The sequence below is a fragment of the Microcaecilia unicolor genome, chromosome 2, assembly GCF_901765095.1.
Source record: "Microcaecilia unicolor chromosome 2, aMicUni1.1, whole genome shotgun sequence".
Classification (NCBI taxonomy): Eukaryota; Metazoa; Chordata; class Amphibia; order Gymnophiona; family Siphonopidae; genus Microcaecilia; species Microcaecilia unicolor.
The window spans coordinates 615063737-615083097 of NC_044032.1; the positions used below are offsets into that span (position 1 = coordinate 615063737).

Genomic DNA, 19361 nt, shown 5'->3' on the forward strand with positions numbered 1-19361 from the left:
TGAGCCAGTCAGGCTTTCAGGATTACCACAATGAATATGCATGATATAGATTTGCATACAGTGAGCCTCCTATATATCTACATCCTGCGTACTCATTGTGGTCATCTTGAAAAGAAACTACTTACTCCGGCCATAGAGCAGGTTTAATTGCTCATGCCTAGATTCGAGAGACACCCATGTAACATAGTATTCTGTAAAAGTTACACACACATTGGTCACAAAAATGATAGCATCTATTTTACAGAAATACCCCCTAACAGCCTTGATTTACAACTATCCAGGATTTTCCCCCCTATTTTATAATGCTCTCTCCTGTCTACTCTACCATTGCAGTATGTCTCTGGCTTGGAACCACAGAAGAGAGCCTGGTATGTATGAATTCTGACCCTGACCTTTAGGTGTCGCCCTTGTGCAGTGCTCAAGAATCTTTTCCCCTCAAGGTTGTGAGAACACCCGCCAGATTCAAGAATCAAACCCAGGTCTCCAGCAAGGAGTGTGCCACAAGGATGACCCTAAATTATTATTATTTTTTTATTATCGATGAAGGTGGGTTTGCCTGACCTCAGAAGAGGATCAAATGTGGTCATACCACTTTACACTGCCTAACAAATCTGGATTTGATAAGAGTGTCACTGAATGTGCTGTGTCAGATCTTCCAACTCCTATTTAGAAGTCAGGACGAAACAATTAGAAGGCACTCCAAAGGCTTTCCCACCAACATAAGAGGAAAATCAGAATAGCTTCCTTGATGAATAGTACGCACTGTTACCGTCAGTAAATCACTGACCTTATGAAGTGCAGGAGCCATGACTGGAACCAGGAACCCATTGTAAATGTAATTGACAAGCTGGTTACGGATCAAAGGATGTGCCACCTAAAATGTAAAGATCCAGTCAATACATGGGTCAAGTTATACATGAAGAATTAAAGTAAAGGGCAAAGCCAGAATGGGTCCCGATTTAAGTGCCTCACATAGCACCAGCAAATCCTGACTTTTTAAACAATTTAAATCGTCAAGTCAGGCTTCTTCCACAAAGGTCACTTTATAGTGTGGACTTGACCCAAAATAAACAGTGTAGGAATGCAATATTAAACCAAACATATGACTATCATGATCAACAAATGATTTCTGTTGCTAATAAGTATATTATTTCACTTGGATACAGGTATTGCTGGACAATAGCTATTGCATGCATCACTCCAGATTATGTAGAATGATATGCTATTGCACCCGAACTAGCTAAGTGAATAGTTCATACCAGGAGTCAGTGATGTAGGCAGATGGCCAATTTTGGGTAGGCCTGAGCCCAAAATAGGTGGGCACTAAATTTTCCTTTCACCTGACCCCCCAACTGCATTATGACATCTCTCCCTCCCCTTCCACTGGTGATCCAACATCTCTCCCTGTATCTTCTCAACCCCTCCATCCTTAGTGTACTTTTTAAAAACTTAATTTTGGGGAGGTTGCTGGCAATGAGCAGCAACTCACTGCTTGTGCCAGCCCCAGGGCCCTCCCTCTGATGCAGTCCTGCCTTTGCGGAAACAGGACCTTGGATCACAGGGAAGGCTCTGGGGCCGGCACAAACAGGATGTGTGAGTTGCTGCTCGTTGCTGGTGGCCTCCAAAAGTGAAGTTTTTAAAAGATATTCTTTTTTTTTTCTTCTTTCTTCTCTCTGACTACTTATCTATTTAAATATTGTATTTGTATTACCACTGGATTGGCGAAAGCCTTTTCAGTCTATTGTAAGCCACTTTGGGCCTGCATCCTGTGGGAAAAGGTGGGGTAAAAATTGCGATAAATAAATAAATATATTTTGGGGAGGGGGAGGTTGAGAGATCAGGAGAGATGCCAGATTGCCAGCGAGGGAAGGAAGAGAGAGATGCCAGGAGTCTTCAGCTGGTGGGGCGTGGGGATCCCCATGAGGCACTGCAAGGATGCACTGCTGCTGGGTAGGCTTGAGCCCAAAGTGGTTGGGCCTGTGCCCACCTAGGCCCAACCATGGCTATGCTACTGCCAGGAGTATATCATGAGTTAGTTTACTCTACTATAAAAAGCCAATGAACAAAGTCAGAAAGCGAAGAACACTCAGTTCCAATAACTTCAAGGCAAAAAATGCATTATAATCGAATCCTGCCTGCCACCTCTGGAGCAGAACTACAAATTAATTTTCATAATAAGGAGACCAAAAGCCGCTTTTGACCTATGTCCAAGGGACATCAATGTCCTTGAATTTCAAGCCAAGGGGGAACTTCCGCATTCCCAGCACATCTTGCTCTATCAAGACTAAGAATGTGGATAAAGGTGTGCCGATTGATGTAGTGTATCTAGATTTTCAGTAGAGAGGTGTGGTAGCTGTGTTAGTCCACTCTTAAAGGTTATCAATAGAAATCAAACAAAATAAAACATGGAAAAGAAAATAAGATGATACCTTTTTTATTGGACATAACTTAATACATTTCTTGATTAGCTTTCGAAGGTTGCCCTTCTTCGTCAGATCGGAAATAAGCAAATGTGGTAGCAGATAGTATATAAAAGTGAAACATCCAAGCATTACTTTGACAGTCTAGATTTTCAGAAAGCATTTGACAAAGTCCCTCCTGAGAAAATTAAAAACCCACAAGATACAAGGCAATGTTCCGTTGTGGATTAGGAATTGGTTGATGGATAGAAAACAGAGGGTAGGGTTAAATGGCCAAGTCTCTTAGTGGAGGAGGGTAATAGTGGAGTGCCCCAGGGATCTGTACTGGGACCAGTGCTATTTAACATATTTATTAATGAGCTGGAAATAGGGAAGACGAGTGAGGTGATTAAATTTGCAGATGACACGACAAAGCTATTCAAAGTTGTTAAAACACATGCAGATTGTGAAAATTGTAGGAAGACCTTAGGAAGTTGGAAGACTGAGCATCCAAACATAGTAACATAGTAACATAGTAACATACATAGTAACATAGTAGATGACGGCAGAAAAAGACCTGCATGGTCCATCTAGTCTGCCCAAGATAAACTCATATCTTGAATTTGTACCAGTCTTTTTCAGGGCACAGACCGTATAAGTCTGCCCAGCAGTATTTTCCGCCTCCCAACCACCAGTCCCGTCTCCCATCACCGGCTCTGGTACAGACCATATAAGTCTGCCCTCCCCTATCCTAGCCTCCCAACCACCAACCCCTCTTCCCCCCACCTACTCCGCCACCCAATTTCAGCTAAGCTTCTGAGGATCCATTCCTGCTGCACAGGATTCCTTTATGCATATCCCACGCATGTTTGAATTCCGTTACCGTTTTCATCTCCACCACCTCCCGCGGGAGGGCATTCCAAGCATCCACCACCCTCTCCGTGAAAAAATACTTCCTGACATCTTTTTTGAGTCTGCCCCCCTTCAATCTCATTTCATGTCCTCTCGTTCTACCGCCTTCCCATCTCCGGAAAAGATTTTTTTGCGGATTAATACCTTTCAAGTATTTGAACGTCTGTATCATATCACCCCTGTTCCTCCTTTCCTCCAGGGTATACATGTTCAGGTCAGCAAGTCTCTGGTCATACGTCTTGGAACGCAAATGCCATACCATTCTCGTAGCTTTTCTTTGCACCGCTTCCATTTTTTTAACATCCTTCGCAAGGTACGGCCTCCAAAACTGAACACAATACTCCAGGTGGGGCCTCACCAACGACTTGTACAGGGGCATCAACACTTCCTTTCTTCTGCTGATCACACCTCTCTCTATACAGCCTAGCAACCTTCTCGCTACGGCCACCGCCCTGTCACACTGTTTCGTCGCCTTCAGATCCTCGGATACTATCACCCCAAGATCCCTCTCCCCCTCAGTACCTATCAGACTCTCCCCGCCTAACACATACGTCTCTCGTGGGTTTCTACTCCCTAAATGCATCACTTTGCATTTCTTCGCATTGAATTTTAATTGCCAAACCTCAGACCATTCGTCTAGCTTCCTCAGATCCCTTTTCATGCTTTCCACTCCCTCCCGGGCGTCCACTCTGTTGCAAATCTTAGTATCATCCGCAAATAGGCAAACTTTACCTTCTAACCCTTCGGCAATGTCACTCACAAATATATTGAACAGAATCGGCCCCAGCACCGATCCCTGAGGCACTCCGCTACTCACCTTTCCCTCCTCCGAGTGAACTCCATTTACCACCACCCTCTGTCGTCTGTCTAATCCAGTTCACCACTTCGGGACCTATGTTCAGCCCATTTAGTTTATTTAAGAGCCTCCTGTGAGGAACCGTGTCAAAAGCTTTGCTAAAATCTAAGTAGATTACGTCTATAGCACGTCTATGATTCAATTCTCCAGTTACCCAATCAAAGAATTCAATGAGATTCATTTGGCACGATTTCCCTCTGGTAAAACCATGTTGTCTCAGATCTTGCAGCTTGTTGGCTTCTAGGAAATTCACTATCCTTTCCTTCAGCATGGCTTCCATTACTTTTCCAATAACCGAAGTGAGGCTTACCGGCCTGTAGTTTCCAGCTTCTTCCCTATCACCACTTTTGTGAAGAGGTACCACCTCCGCCGTTCTCCAGTCCCTCGGAACCTCTCCCGTCTCCAAGGATTTATTAAACAAATCTTTAAGAGGACCCGCCAGGACCTCTCTGAGCTCCCTCAATATTCTGGGGTGGATCCCGTCCGGTCCCATGGCTTTGAGGCATATTTTCAAAGCACTTTGGGAGGCTAAGTTCCATAGGTTTCTATGGAACTTTGGGAGGCTAAGTGCTTTGAAAATATGCCTATTTGTCTACCTCTAGCTTTCCAAGTTGTTGATACACACTCTCTTCCGTGAACGGTGCTATATCCATTCCATTCTCAGGTGTACTTTTGCCAGTCCCTCGCGGTCCTTTTCCAGGATTTTCTTCAGTGAAAACCGAACAAAAGTAGCTATTTAGTAAATTGGCTTTTTCTTCATCATTATCTACATAGCGGTTCGCTGTATCTTTTAGTCTCACAATTCCCTTTTTAGTCCTTCTTCTTTCACTAATATACCTGAAGAAATTTTTGTCGCCCCTCCTTACATTTCTAGCCATTTGTTCTTCCGCTTGCACCTTTGCCAGACGTACCTCTCTCTTGGCTTCTTTCAGTTTCATCCGGTATTCCTCCCCGTGTTCCTCTTCTTGAGATTTTCTATATTTCTGGAACGCCAACTCTTTAGCCTTTATTTTCTCAGCCACTTGCTTGGAGAACCATATCGGTTTCCTTTTCCTCTTGCTTTTATTTACTCTCCTTACATAAAGGTCTGTGGCCCTATTTATTGCTTCTTTCAGCCTGGACCACTGCCCTTCCACTTCCTGTTTGTCCTCCCAGCCCATCATCTCCTTCCTCAGGTATTCCCCCATTTTACTAAAGTCAGCTTGCTTGAAATCCAGGACTTTGAGTTTAGAGTGGCCGCCCTCCACTTCAGCCGTTATATCAAACCAAACCGTTTGATGGTCACTGTTTCCCAGATGTGCACACACTCGCACATTTGACACACTATTCCCATTTGTGAGCACCAGATCCAGCATCGCTCCCTCCCTCGTGGGTTCCGTCACCATCTGTCTGAGCAGAGCACTTTGGAAAGCATCCACGATCTCTCTACTTCTTTCCGATTTGGCAGACGGAACCTTCCAATCTACATCCGGCAGATTGAAATCTCCCATCAACAGAACCTATTTTTTCTTTCCTAATTTTTGAATATCTGCAATCAGATCTTTATCTAGTTCCTCTAATTGTGTGGGGGGTCTGTAGACAGCACCCACGTGGACAGAAGTTCTATCCTCTCTTTTTAAGGTGATCCATATCGCTTCTTCTTTTCCCCAGGTCCCTGTCATTTCAGTCGCCATGATATCATTCCTCACATACAGAGCTACTCCTCCACCTTTACGACCCTCTCTATCCTTCCTAAATAGATTATAGCCTGTTATGCTTGCATCCCATTCGTGGGAACTGTTGAGCCACGTCTCTGTGATTGCAACAACATCTAAGTCTGCTTCCACCATCAGGGCTTGAAGGTCATGAACTTTATTGCTTAGACTACGAGCATTTGTGGCCATTGCTTTCCACCTATATTTCTTGGTATGTGTTTTGACATTAGTGATTTGGGGGTGTCTTTTCACTTTGGGTACCTTCATGTCTTTTTGTTCCAACTTTATTGCTTTTTCCTCTGCTTCAGTTCTATTTTCAGGAGCATTACAGTGCTGTAATGGAGCAAAAGAATTCTTTAGTGGCAACACTTGTGCGGGTGGATGCTTCTGTGTCACATGACGAAGTCTGCCTGAGCCTACTGTGAACCATCTGTTCTTATGTGGTTTTATTCTTTGAGGGAGTGGTGAGAAGCTATTTCTCTGTGCAGTCCTAGAAGCTGGTTTAATTGTATCCAATTCTTGCATTACTTTACTGAGCTCTTGTTTAAAACTAGATAGTTGAAAACAGATAGGGCAAGCTTTAAGTCTCCAGATGATTGGCCTTGAAACTAAAGTACCACAATTATTGCAGAGAATAAAAGTCATCCTGATTTCTTGAATTGGGTATGAACAGGTGTACTTAGTTGGGGTTAACAGTCTGTAAGACTGCCTGTGTATGATTGAGGGGCAGATGCACTAAAGCTAAATGAGCCTTTAATGACTCTCCAACGAGGAAAATTTGATCCGTTGCATGCATCAAAGGGCTTTTTCCGAGGAAGCCAGCAGCTAACGAAAACGGAATGGAGATGAGCAATTAGTGTGAAAACCCCATTGAAACGACATGCACTAACCTTTTCCGATTGCCTTTACGCAGGAAAAAGGCAGGAAAACTAACGACAGGTCTGGACCACTCGTTAGGACAGCTCTGTGCCAGGAAAAATCATTAAGAGAAAAAATAAACAAACTTTGAGCCAATCCCAGCGCATTAGCAGAGCTAAAAGCGCTGTGATTGGTCCAAAGGACGTCAGAAAAACATAAATAAATAAAAATTAAAAAAAAGGGTCGGGAGGGGGCAAGGGCGCTCATCAGGAGCGTCCTGTACGGACGGCCTTGCCCCCCCCCCCCCCCCCCCGCTGCTCCCCACTTTCCGCCGCTCCCCCCACCCCGAAAAAGCAAAATTCGAGCAGCCCCTGCCCCCCTCCCTTCCTCACTACTCTCTCACCTCAGCTCCGCCTCCCGACATCCTCCGTCCTGTGCCCCGCCCCCTTTTGTGGTCGTCGCCGCCATTCCCCTCCTCCATCGGGCCCCCTCCCTCTTACCGGGCCCGTGCAGCGCCTCTCTCCTCTGTCCGAAGGCGCTGCACGGGCAAGAAGAAAGCCTGATGCCTGCCTTCGCCCAGCTTCGATGGCGCGTCTTTCTCCTGCTGGGCCCGCCCCTGTCTGACGTCGGTTACCTACGTAGGTTACTGACGTCAGACAGGGGCGGGCCCAGCAGGAGAAAGACGCGCCATCGAAGCTGGGCGAAGGCAGGCATCAGGCTTTCTTCTTGCCCGTACAGCGCCTTCGGACAGAAGAGAGAGGCGCTGCACGGGCCCGGTAAGAGGGAGGGGGCCCGATGGAGGAGGGGAATGGCGGCGACGACCCCAAAAGGGGGCGGGGCACAGGACGGAGGATGTCGGGAGGCGGAGCTGAGGTGAGAGAGTAGTGAGGAAGGGAGGGGGGCAGGGGCTGCTCGAATTTTGCTTTTTCGGGGTGGGGGGAGCGGCGGAAAGTGGGGAGCAGGGCTGCTTGAATTTTGCTTTTTCGGGGTGGGGGGAGCGGCGGAAAGTGGGGAGCAGCGGGGGGGGGGGGGGGCAAGGCCGTCCGTACAGGACGCTCCTGATGAGCGCCCTTGCCCCCTCCCGACCCTTTTTTTTTCTTTTTGTTTTGATTTGGGAGCCATGTGCTTGTGATTTGACTGTGTTTTGACTGTTTGTGGCATGCGCAGAGCAGCTAACATAACGCTTGGCTGCTCTGCGCATGATTTGGGGGCCGATTAACGATGTGTATTGTGATTCTTTGATACATTGTACGTTTCTATACCGATCTGAGCATGTGTGACTTTTTTTTTTGGTGCATTCTTCGTTTTTTAAAAATCGTTAGGGCCTTTAACGATTTTGATTTTTTTACGTTTGCTTGATGCATCTACCCCTAAGTCTGTAAGACTGCCTGTGTATGATTAAGTTAATGAGGTTTGGTTTGTCTATAAATGAGTGGAAAACCCTGGGTTGGGTGGGATGTGGGGAGGGTGGGTGGGATTATAAGTCCCAAGTGCCAGCTAACTACTGTGTTAAGGCAATTCTCTGGGTGGGACCAGAATTTTCAAATGATTTAACTTCCAAATTTGCCCTTAGCCAGCAAGTTGAGAAGTTTGGAATTTAAAAGGTCCAAATTTGTTATACTTTGGAGGAGTTTGCTTCAGGTACAGAGAGGTCAGCACCTGAGCAAAGTTAGAAATGGTTTGACCCCTATTCAGAGCTCAAGCCTTACCTCCTGCTGTGTAATGATTTAGTCCCAAGTGCCAGCTAACTACTGTGTTAAGGCAATTCTCTGGGTGGGACCAGAATTTTCAAATGATTTAACTTCCAAATTTGCCCTTAGCCAGCAAGTTGAGAAGTTTGGAATTTAAAAGGTCCAAATTTGTTATACTTTGGAGGAGTTTGCTTCAGGTACAGAGAGGTCAGCACCTGAGCAAAGTTAGAAACGACAGATGAGATTTAATGTGGACAAGTACAAAGTGATGCACATTGGGAAGCATAATCCAAATCATAGTTTTTTTGATGCTAGGTTCCACCTTGGGAGTCAGCACCCAAGAAAAAGATTAAGGTGTCATCGCGGACAGTACTGAAATCTTCTGCCCAGTGCGTGGCAGCGGCCAAAAAAGCAAACAATGCTAGGAATTATTAGGAAAAGGATGGAAAATAAGACAAAGAATATTATAATGCCTCTGTGTCGCTCCATTGTGTGACCATACCTTGAGTATTGCATGCAATTCTGGTCACCATATCTTAAAAAAGATATAGCAGAACTAGAAAAGGACCAAAGAAGGACAAAGAAAATGATTAAGGGGATGAATATATCCCTTCATGTTTGTCTCTTTTAGTACATTTTAAGTCAGGACAATGTCCTACTTGCTCACAACATATATATATACTAGTAAAAAAGGCTTGTTTTGTAAACAAATGAAACGGGCGCTAGCAAGGCTATAGAGAGAGTGAGAGTGTGTATATGTATGTGTGTGTGTGACACAGAGAAAGTGTGTGTGTGTGTCACTGTGTGAAAGAGTGTGCACAGGTAGGGTGAAAATGAAGAGACAGCAGTGAAATTTTTTCATAGGACAGCTGAACCATTTGAGGCGTGTTTGTGTGTCTGTGTGTGAGAGAGTGTGTATATGTGTGTGGATGCGTGTGTGTGTGAGATAGAGACAGTGTAAGTGTGTGTGTGTGCATCTGTGTGAAAGAGTGTGTGAAAGGGTAGGGTCAAAATGAAGTGACAGCATTATAATTGTACATAGCACAGCACAAACATTTGAGGCAGTTCTTGCTTTATCTCCCCTGCCGCCCCTCCATACCCAACGATTCGTTCCTTGTCTTCCATCCCCTCTGTGTCCCGTCTGTATGTGTGTGAGAGAGAGAGAGAGGTGCTAGCAGTCCCTGTGATAGTGGCAGGTCAGTTGCTCATTATAGCCAGTTAAGAGTGAGAGTGTGTGTGTATGTGCTGGTTTTTTTCCTTCCCTCCTGTGCCCTCCGTGTCCGTTGTTTGTGTGGAGAGCAGAGATCTATATGGTCCTTTTAGCGTTGCTGTTGATGTCGCGTAGCAACTGTGTGCTGCTGGTTTTCATTGTTCCGCGATGTGTCTTATGTCATGTTCCGTCGCTTAGTAACGGGTTCGCGATGCGATTGGTTGAGTGTCATTGGTCCGCCCTCGACATCATGACGTTTGATGCGGGGGGCGGGGCCAACACTCATGGGTGAATTCCTGGTTTCACCACCATGCATTTAGAACGTTGGGACTTGTGGAGGCTTCAGAATGTTGGAGGTGCGTTTTATATATATATATATATATATATATATAAACCTGTGCTCCCTATTTCTTCCTTTTTATGGCCTCTTTATGGCTCTTCTTTGCTGTGGTACCCATATTCTCTCTGAGATCATATACGGATGGAGCAAAGTTATTTGAGGTTTTGGAAATTACTTAAATTCTAGATTTTTAGAAATACCTACTGTGACATTGGAAGTAGCTTTCAAGTTTGCAGTTTAAGTTAGGATCAACTTAATTAGGTGGCCTTGAAACATAAACCATCCTCAGAATTTGTGATGGTATTTAAAAAACGTTTATTGTATTGTATTATGATAATCTACCCCACCCCATTTGTCTGCTATCAGCCTGAAATCCAGACTAGTCAAAGGCATAAGGATGTTAAAAAAAAAATTAAAATCATTCCAAATTGTTTTGTAGGGGATGGAAAGTGTCTGCAAACTTCCTGGAACATTCTTTTCTCATAAGGTCATAAGAAGTGTGTGTTAGAATTTTATGTCAAACCATTGTCTGAATTAGGCGTTTTAACCAGCGGCCATGTCAGTCATAACATGCAAATATACAATATCACAGAAGTGCTGCGGAGCATGGCTTTATAGTGGCTGTAGGTGTTCAAAGAATAAAGCAAAAGTAATTTGGAATTGTACATTATTTTTTAATTAATTTACTTTTTGCTTAGTTTGATCTCCTGATGACACTTGGGAGATCAGAGAACTGAAGAACCGCAGGAAGTTTTTAAGCGACACAGCACTAAACACGGGAGTGCATGTGGACACAATGGAGTGAAACCTGATTCAGCAGAAAGTTTTGGATTTTTTTTCACACTGCACCAAAACACAGCACATGGACATTCAGAAAACTTATTGCTGAAGTTTAAGATATATGGACTTCATAAGTTGTTTAGCACATTTATAAGTGGGTGCAATGATTTCAGCTTGATGTTGAAATGGGGAAAAGCTTCTGAGCACCTTCACATTTATTTAAAAATGTTGATAAAATATTTATAAATTTCTTCTTTCATTACAGGAAGTTGTGATTAGGGAGGATATTTAAAGCAGATCTCCATTTTTTAAAGATATATATTAAGCACACCACATTCAGTGAGAATGTGACAAAGCGATGACTAGAACATCTTCCATTTAAGGTGTGGTAGCGAAATGGTGAATTTTCCAGCATGTGGATTATAAGAATACTAGCCATTAAGCCCGTTAAAACGGGCGAGTATTGGTATGGGGGTTTTCCAAGGCCCTCTCCCCTCGACACTGCAAGGCCCCCTCCCCCCCACCTTGCCGCTGCAAGGCCCCCTGCCCTCCCTCCTTCCCTGCCAGCTCCAAGGCCCCCCTCTGTCCTTCCCTCCCAGCTCCAAGGCCCCTGTCCCTCCCCCCCAGCTCCAAGGTCCCCTGCCCTCCCAGCTCCAAGGGCCCCCTCCCCTCTCCCCCTTCCTCCCAGCTTCAAGGGCCCCTTCTCCCAGCTCCAAAGCCCCCTGCCTGCCCCCCCAGTTCCAAGGCCCCATTCCCTCCCAGCTCCAAGGGCCCCCCTCCGTCCCTCCCTCCCAGCCAGCTCGAAGGCCCCCTTCTGTCCCTCCCTCCCAGCTCCAAGGCCCCCTCCTTCTGACCTCCAATGTCCAGCATCCTCCCTCCTTCCCTGCCAGCTGCAAGGCCCTCTGTCCCTCCCCCTCCCAGCTCCAAGGTCCCCCTCCGTCCCTCCCTCCCAGCTCCAAGGCCTCCCTCCTTCTGATACCTCCCCTGTCCAGCATTTCTCCTGCCCTCCCCCCCCAAGGTCGCAGACGCCGCCCCTCTCCCCCCCCCCCCCCCCCGAGGTTGCCGCTACCGGTCCCCCACCCCCGAAGTCGCCGCCGCCACCCCTCCACCCGGGCCGGGCCCTCTGTTCGCCACTGAACATACAGCGCCAAAACCGCAGCAGGCAGATCAACTGAGCTCCCGTCGGCCTTCCTTCTCTGCCTGTGTCCTGCCCTCATGTGACGTAACGTCGGTGAGGGCGGGACACAGGCAGGGAAGGAAAGCCGACGGGAGCTCAGCTGATCTGCCTGCTGTGTTTTCGGCGCTGTAGTTCAATAGCGAAGAGAGGTGGAGTGGGGGGCGGCGGCGGTGACTCCGGGTGGGGGGAACGGTAGCGGCGACCTCGGGGGGGGAGGAGCGGTAGCGACCTCGGCGGTTCCCTCCCTCCCCTTCGCGCAGTTTCCCTCTCTGTCCCGCCCCCGTCATCACGTATAGACGCGGGGGCGGGACAGAGAGGGAAGTCTCTACTGCGCATTTGCGGGTGAGCACGGTCACTCGCAATTTATATGTTTGATTTCATAAAGTGTATTTCTCTAGTTTGGCCAGCAGGTGGTGCCTGTTTTATGTTTAAAGCTATTAAAGAGAAATGACTGGTGTTCCTTCTTTAGTTTAACACAAAGAGGAAGTGACCTGCAGTGATGTGGCCAGCTAATTTTAAAACATGTTATTCTAGGCTCTGATTGGCCCAGGAGCTCAAATTCAGTCTGGAAATACTGGATTTTTCTCCAGTCTCAGTTTGGAAGTAGAGAGAGAAGAATTGTGGCTAAATTAAATTCCTCAACCTTGAGTGACAAAAAAGTGGTAAGGTTTAAAATGAGGCTGCTGCTCAGGCCTAAAGGGGACTAAAGAGCTGCACGAAAAAGAAAAAAAAATCTTTAAGAGCCAAAAGCCTAAAAAAATAAAGGGAAAGGTACTAAAAATAAACTTTTGACGAAAATGATAAAGAAATAAAGAGGAAAACCCACAAGGGAAGCCACTGAAAAGGTTTTGTGAAAACCGCTGAAGAGAGACCATGAAGACATGACCTCCCAGCTCTGAGGAAAAAAAAAAAAGACTGAGGAACCTGCGCTTGAGTGTCAGGCGGGAAGGTACCCGCACATGCACAGTGGGACGCTGCTAGAATTTTCTAGTAGTTGTATACGCTAGGCAGCATTCACACTAGGCTCCATCAGATGTCACCCAGATGTGAGAATACCAATGGCCTGCTTGTCCATGGAGAACACACAGTAATAGGACTAAGGGTGGCATCTATCTACATAGAGGAATGACAATACAGTGACTTATTTTCATATTCAATTTCACAGTGTATTTTACCTATAGTAAGCCCGCTTTGCTACTGCCCTGTCTACGCAGCAAGAAAGCCGTTGGTTTCCAGGTCATATATTATGGAGAAGATGTGCCGTGCCATCCAAAATGGGAGGAACAAGAGACAGCATTTACCTGTATAACTGCATTGCAGAACTCAAGTGAATTCATGAACTGGATGAGTGCTGGGATCTGGAGCCAGTCCTCTTTCAGCAAGCAGTGCCACTCTTCTCTTTTATCTTCTAGCTTGGTGGGCAAAGAGGAATACAGACCACTCAGTCCTGTGGCTAGCACCTACAGTTGGAAGCAAGAGAGAGGCTCATTCAATTTCCCACCATTAAATCATTCTGCAACATAGACTTTGCCATTATACGTGATTTAATGCACATATTAAATCACAACCTTATCTCTCCCATCGTACCTTCAGAGTACACTCTCATGGTTCGTCCTCCACCCCTATCCCGCTCTCTGTTGGAGTTCCTCAGGGATCTGTCCTTGGACCCCTTCTTTTTTCAATCTACACCTCTTCCCTGGGCTCCCTGATCTCATCTCGTGGTTTCCACTATCATCTTTATGCTGACGACACCCAGCTTTATCTCTCCACACCAGACATCACTGCGGAAACCCAGGCCAAAGTATCTGCCTGCTTATCCGACATCGCTGCCTGGATGTCCAACCGCCACCTGAAACTGAACATGGCCAAGACCGAACTTATTGTCTTCCCACCTAAGCCACATTCTCCTCTCCCTTCACTCTCTATTTCAGTTGATAACACCCTCATCGTCCCCGTCTCATCTGCCCGCAACCTCGGTGTCATCTTCGACTCCTCCCTCTCCTTCTCTGCGCATATCCAGCAGATAGCCAAGACCTGTCGCTTCTTCCTCTATAACATTAGCAAAATTTGCCCCTTCCTCTCTGAACACACCACCCGAACTCTCATCCACTCTCTCATTACCTCTGGCCTTGACTACTGCAACCTACTCCTCACCGGCCTCCCACTTAGCCATCTATCCCCCCTTCAGTCCGTTCAGAACTCTGTTGCATGTCTTTTCTTCCGCCTAAACCGATATACTCATATCACCCCTCTCCTCAAGTCACTTCAGTGGCTTCCGATCAGATACCGCATTCAGTTCAAGCTTCTCCTACTAACCTACAAATGCACTCGATCTTAGATTGTAAGCTCTCTTGAGCAGGGACTGTCCTTCCCCATGTTTAAACTTGTACAGCGCTGCGTAACCCTGGTAGTGCTATAGAAATGCTAAGTAGTAGTAGTAGATCTGCAGCCCCTCCTTACCTCTCTACCCTCATCTCCCCTTACGTCCCTACCCGTAACCTCCGCTCTCAAGAACAATCCCTCCTTTCATTACCCTTCTCCACCACCGCCAACTCCAGGCTCCGCTCTTTCTGCCTCACCTCACCCCATGCTTGGAACAAACTCCCTGAGCCCATACGCCAGGCCCCCTCCCTACCCATCTTCAAATCATTGCTCAAAGCCCACCTCTTCAATGTCGCCTTTAGCACCTAACCACTACACCTCTACTCAGGAAATCTAGGCTACCCCAACTTGACATTTCGTCCTTTAGATTGTAAGCTCCTTTGAGCAGGGACCGTCCTTCTTTGTTAATTTGTACAGCGGTGCGTAACCCTAGTAGCGCTCGAGAAATGTTAAGTAATAGTAGTAGTAGTAATATTAAGATAGAGGCCGATATTCTAAAACAGCTAGCATCTAAATTTAGGAACCTTAGGGGCCCCTTTATTAAAGGGTGTTAAGCAGTTAACGTGAGGTGAGCACTGGGTAACAGGCTACCGCACAAACACATTAAGGGGTCATACAGTAATCTGCCTGTTACCATGCGTTAAACTGCATAAAAACTTACCTCTTCAAGCAAGCCTACTAACTGACATAACTTAAACTATGAGTCCATATGCACTACCCGGACTAGACTATAAATACAGAACCTGGATTACACTCCCCTATTTAATCCTTTCTAAGTACATCCCTGGGTTGGAAGAGGGATGTACTTAGAAAGGATTAAATAGGGGAGTGTAATCCAGGTTCTGTATTTATAAACTAGTCTGGGTAGTGCATATGGACTCACTCCCCCTATACACTCTTCCATACTAAACAACTCGCTAATTCCAATACTCTCCCTTCCCCCACTCCCCTTCCTCTACCATCCTCCTTCCTTGTCCATCTTACCTACCTTCATCGAAATGACCACCTCTTTACTCACTCTATTACAACTGTATTCCATTCTATGTTACTGTACACCTGATTTACGATGTAAGCCACACTGAACCTGCTAATCAGTGGGAAAGCGAAGGAGTGTAAGTGTTACAAATAATAATAATATTACTGTTTTTTGTTTTTTTTTACTTTTTCTCAGAAAGGGCGTCTATGGGTGGAGAGTGGTCATGGAAGTGTTAGCCAACTAGTGCATCTTCCGAAATAGGAGGTGGCAAGTGGTCCCACGTTAACATCCTGAAGATCACATGCTAATGGTTACAATAATACATTACCTCAATAAAAAAAAATAGAAGGAACACACTCAGGAGGTGCCACATTATATCCAGGCTTAGCGCATGGTATAATCCTGCGTTAAAATTTGTTAAGTCCAGATTTTAGTGCACTTTAGTAGAAAAGCCCCTTAGTTAGGTTCCTAAATTTGTCAATCTTTTTTGGGCTGCAGCCCCATGGTCACAGCCAACAGCAATATCCATGGCCATGCCGAGGTCCATTGTATTGAGTGCCTATGTACTTCTGGTCTGGGTCACAATCCCATTGTGTGCTTGACTCCATTTAGGGTTGCAACTGACAGTTTGAGAATCCCTGGCTTAAGTTATGCTTATAAATTTAGGCCTGCCTTTCAGTTGCTTGTGTTTATGAGCTTTTTAGGTGCCTAAAAATCAGTACTAAACTCCTCAATTTTTTTCTGTCTTAAATCCACCCTTGTTGCCATCCTCTTTTTAAACCATAAATTTAGGAGTTTAGTGAAATTTTGCACATATATTTTGGCACTCAACCCTGATACAATTTCAAAGAGCACTCAAAATACAAATAAATAAGCACAGTCGCTAATGATGTGATATATATGGATTTATAAGGAGGAAAATCCATAAATATGCTTATTTATTTGTGTTTTGAGTGCAATTTGAGATTATAGCACAGTCTGATAGCTCTAGTAGTGTACTTAGAAACAATTTCAAAGAGGCCAATTCAGGAGCCTAACTCGCAAAGTTAGGAGCCTGAAGTGATTATCTTTAAACAAGTTTGTTCCTTGTTTAAAGTTTTACAAGGTTTGGTCCCAGATTATTTTCTATCTCACTTTTTGTTTGAGTTGTTTCAAGACTGTATAATTATAGTACAGCAAGAGACCCTCACTGGATCCACCGGAAGGGTGGGAAGGCCAGATTTTAGGACGCAGGCTGTAAAAATACCAGCTAGGTTTAAAAATCTATGACTGGCTGCGCAAGGACTTGCTTTTCCTGTAAGTTAATATGTGTCCCCGCTTGGGATCCATCCACTGGAATAGTGATGGGTCAATTTACATACCTTTAACAGCTAAAATAACTGAAAAAGTACTGACTAGGCCAAACAACAAGAAAGTGATTTAATATTTCAGAATCTGTAAAAAGCAGGTCTGAACAATGAGTCCTGACACAAACTGGTACAACTGTCACTTTAAATCAGATGAACAAAATGGAGTCTATTAGTTTTGTATAGAAGGCTACAGAGGTTATACAGAGTTCTTAAGATGGTGTGAAAAGTATTGCGACACAGACAGATGTGGAACTGTTATCTCAACGCTTCCCAAAACATGCTGATAAGACTGTGTGGGAAAGTATCATCTCAGAAATTGAGAGCTAGGTACCTCACCATAGACTTCTATGGAGAGTTTGTGTATAAAAGAGGGGACAATTTGCCATAGCTTTGGTATCCGCCCCAACGCTTATCTCAGACGGCGAAGCTCTGTCCGGTTCTACCCAGAATCTGTCTGCTGAATGTACCTGATTAAAGTCTGATGTCTGTATTTGTACCAACTTGAAGACTTGTCTTTGGGTAAGAAATAAAATGTATCTATCTATTTAAACCTATCTCTGTCTTTATTCTATCTTCTCTTTACCTTACATTTAGCTTACAAGGCACATCACATACACTCAGTCTCTGGAAAAACTTAGACAGATTTTTATTAGGCATTATCTGGGAACATAAATGGCCCAGAGTATACCTAGATCCAGGAAGACTGAAAGCAGTAGTTATGGGAATTAGAATTCGATTACAGCCCCTAATGCAAACCCAGAACAGACCTCCTTGTGATTGGGTGACAATGAAGGTGGGAGAAATCAGACAGAGCCTGTTATGTGAAATAGGTATCTTTAGTCCCCCGTGTGATCTGGAGTCAGAAAGAGGTCCAAGAGGGGGAAATTAAAACAAGACTTAGGAGAGTGGGCAATATTATGTCGCTTACCTTCCCTTCGGCTAAGGGAAAGAAGTGACTTAACAGTTTTAGAGAAATCATGAGCATTCCAAGCAGCAAGGTTTTAGAAGGATTTTGATAAATTCTATGTATTTCCTCAACAGTATCTTACATTTAGAAAGGTTAAAACATGTCTATTTAGGAGATTTGTTTTACGAGAAGTTTAGTATCTTAAGTTAATGGTATTTTATGGTGGGTTTATTAATTCCCTCTCAGGGATTGTCCTGGCCTCTTGACCACTGTGACCCATTTAGAACTGTGAGAGGTGTTAGCGGGATGTCAACCAGAAATGTAATGTAATATTGATTTAGAAGCTCTACTCAAGTTTTGAAGCTCTGAAAACTGGCAATTTAGACATCCGTACTGTTGGGAAAACAATAACAAAAAGGAATGAGAGCCAACAAAAAGAAGAGTCCAAGATATAAAAGTCACATCAATTTAATCAATTTATTAATAATGGTACTATCATAACACGGGACTTGACACAGCTGTGTTTCGGCACAAAGGTTTGCCTCATGCAGGCCTTTGTGCCGAAACACAGCTGTGTCAACGCCTGTGTTATAGCAGTACAATTATTAATAAGTTGATGTGACTTTTATGGCTTGGCTCTGCTTTTTGTTGGACCTCACACTCCTTGTTGTTGCTGCATTTACCCACGAGGCTGTTGCTTCTCCTTGCTTTCTTTCTTTTTTCGGCCTTGCTGGGCAGAGTGGATGGACTGTGCAGGTCTTTATCTGCCATCATTTACTATGTTAGGTTGGGTTATTTTTGAAATAATGCCAGTAACTGACTTACAGACCAACGCAGTTTTACAAAATCAACTAAAGAATAAGAAAGGAACTTCAATATATTAGAGGAAAGATAATCAATCATATATGATACAGACGTTCAAATACTTGAAAGGTATTAATCCGCAAAAAAATCTTTTCCGGAGATGGGAAGGCGGTAGAACGAGAGGACATGAAATGAGATTGAAGGGGGGCAGACTCAGGAAAGATGTCAGGAAGTATTTTTTCACTGAGAGGGTGGTGGATGCTTGGAATGCCCTCCCATGGGAGGTGGTGGAGATGAAAACGGTAACGGAATTCAAACATGCGTGGGATGTGCATAAAGGAATCCTGCGCAGTAGGAATGGATCCTCAGAAGCTTAGCCGAAATTGGGTGGCGTAGCAGGTGGGGGAAGAGAGGTTGGTGGTTGGGAGGCGAGGATAGTGGAGGGCAGACTTATACGGTCCGTGCCAGAGCCGGTGATGGGAGGCGGGACTGGTGGTTGGGAGGCGGGAAATACTGCTGGGCAGACTTGTACGGTCTGTGCCCTGAAAAAGGCAGGTACAAATCAAGGTAAGGTATACACATATGAGTTTATCTTGTTGGGCAGACTGGATGGACCATGCAGGTCTTTTTCTGCTGTCATCTACTATGTTATATCAGAAGGATCATGGAGAAAGAGATTTAAAAAAAAAAAAAAAAAAGAGAGAGAGAAAAATACTGTCAGATTCCCTGACTGCTCAAAAGATTCCCTGACTGCTCAAAAGCTGAATGAAAAAGGTGTGACTTCAATAAGGATTTAACATTAGCAGGTCTGAATTATACGTTCTTTCTAAAATGCCGCTATTAGCTGTCCGAGGAAATTGGGTACAGATATTGTAATGCTGTAAGCAATGCATCTGTCAGTCCTTGAACGTAGAAAGTTAGAGAGACTGGGTAGGGGAACTAACAGTGGCAGCATTCAATAGCAGACAGAGGGAAATGGCTGTCATTGTGAAAAAAGGTACTGGATTGGAAGGTACACAAGACCAC

General features: G+C 44.9%; 1 protein-coding gene across 3 annotated transcripts in view; it reads right to left on the reverse strand.

The window, feature by feature from the left end:
• The window catches only part of FAM160A1 (family with sequence similarity 160 member A1), a 315919-nt gene that overhangs the window by 96186 nt on the left and 200372 nt on the right, over positions 1–19361 (reverse strand). For all 3 annotated transcript variants that reach the window (XM_030191647.1, XM_030191646.1, XM_030191648.1), the window contains exons 4-5: positions 13219–13377; positions 788–874 (exon numbers count right to left, since the gene is read on the reverse strand). In XM_030191647.1, the coding sequence (XP_030047507.1) occupies positions 788–874; positions 13219–13377 (246 nt within the window). The remainder of the gene's footprint in view (positions 1–787; positions 875–13218; positions 13378–19361) is intronic.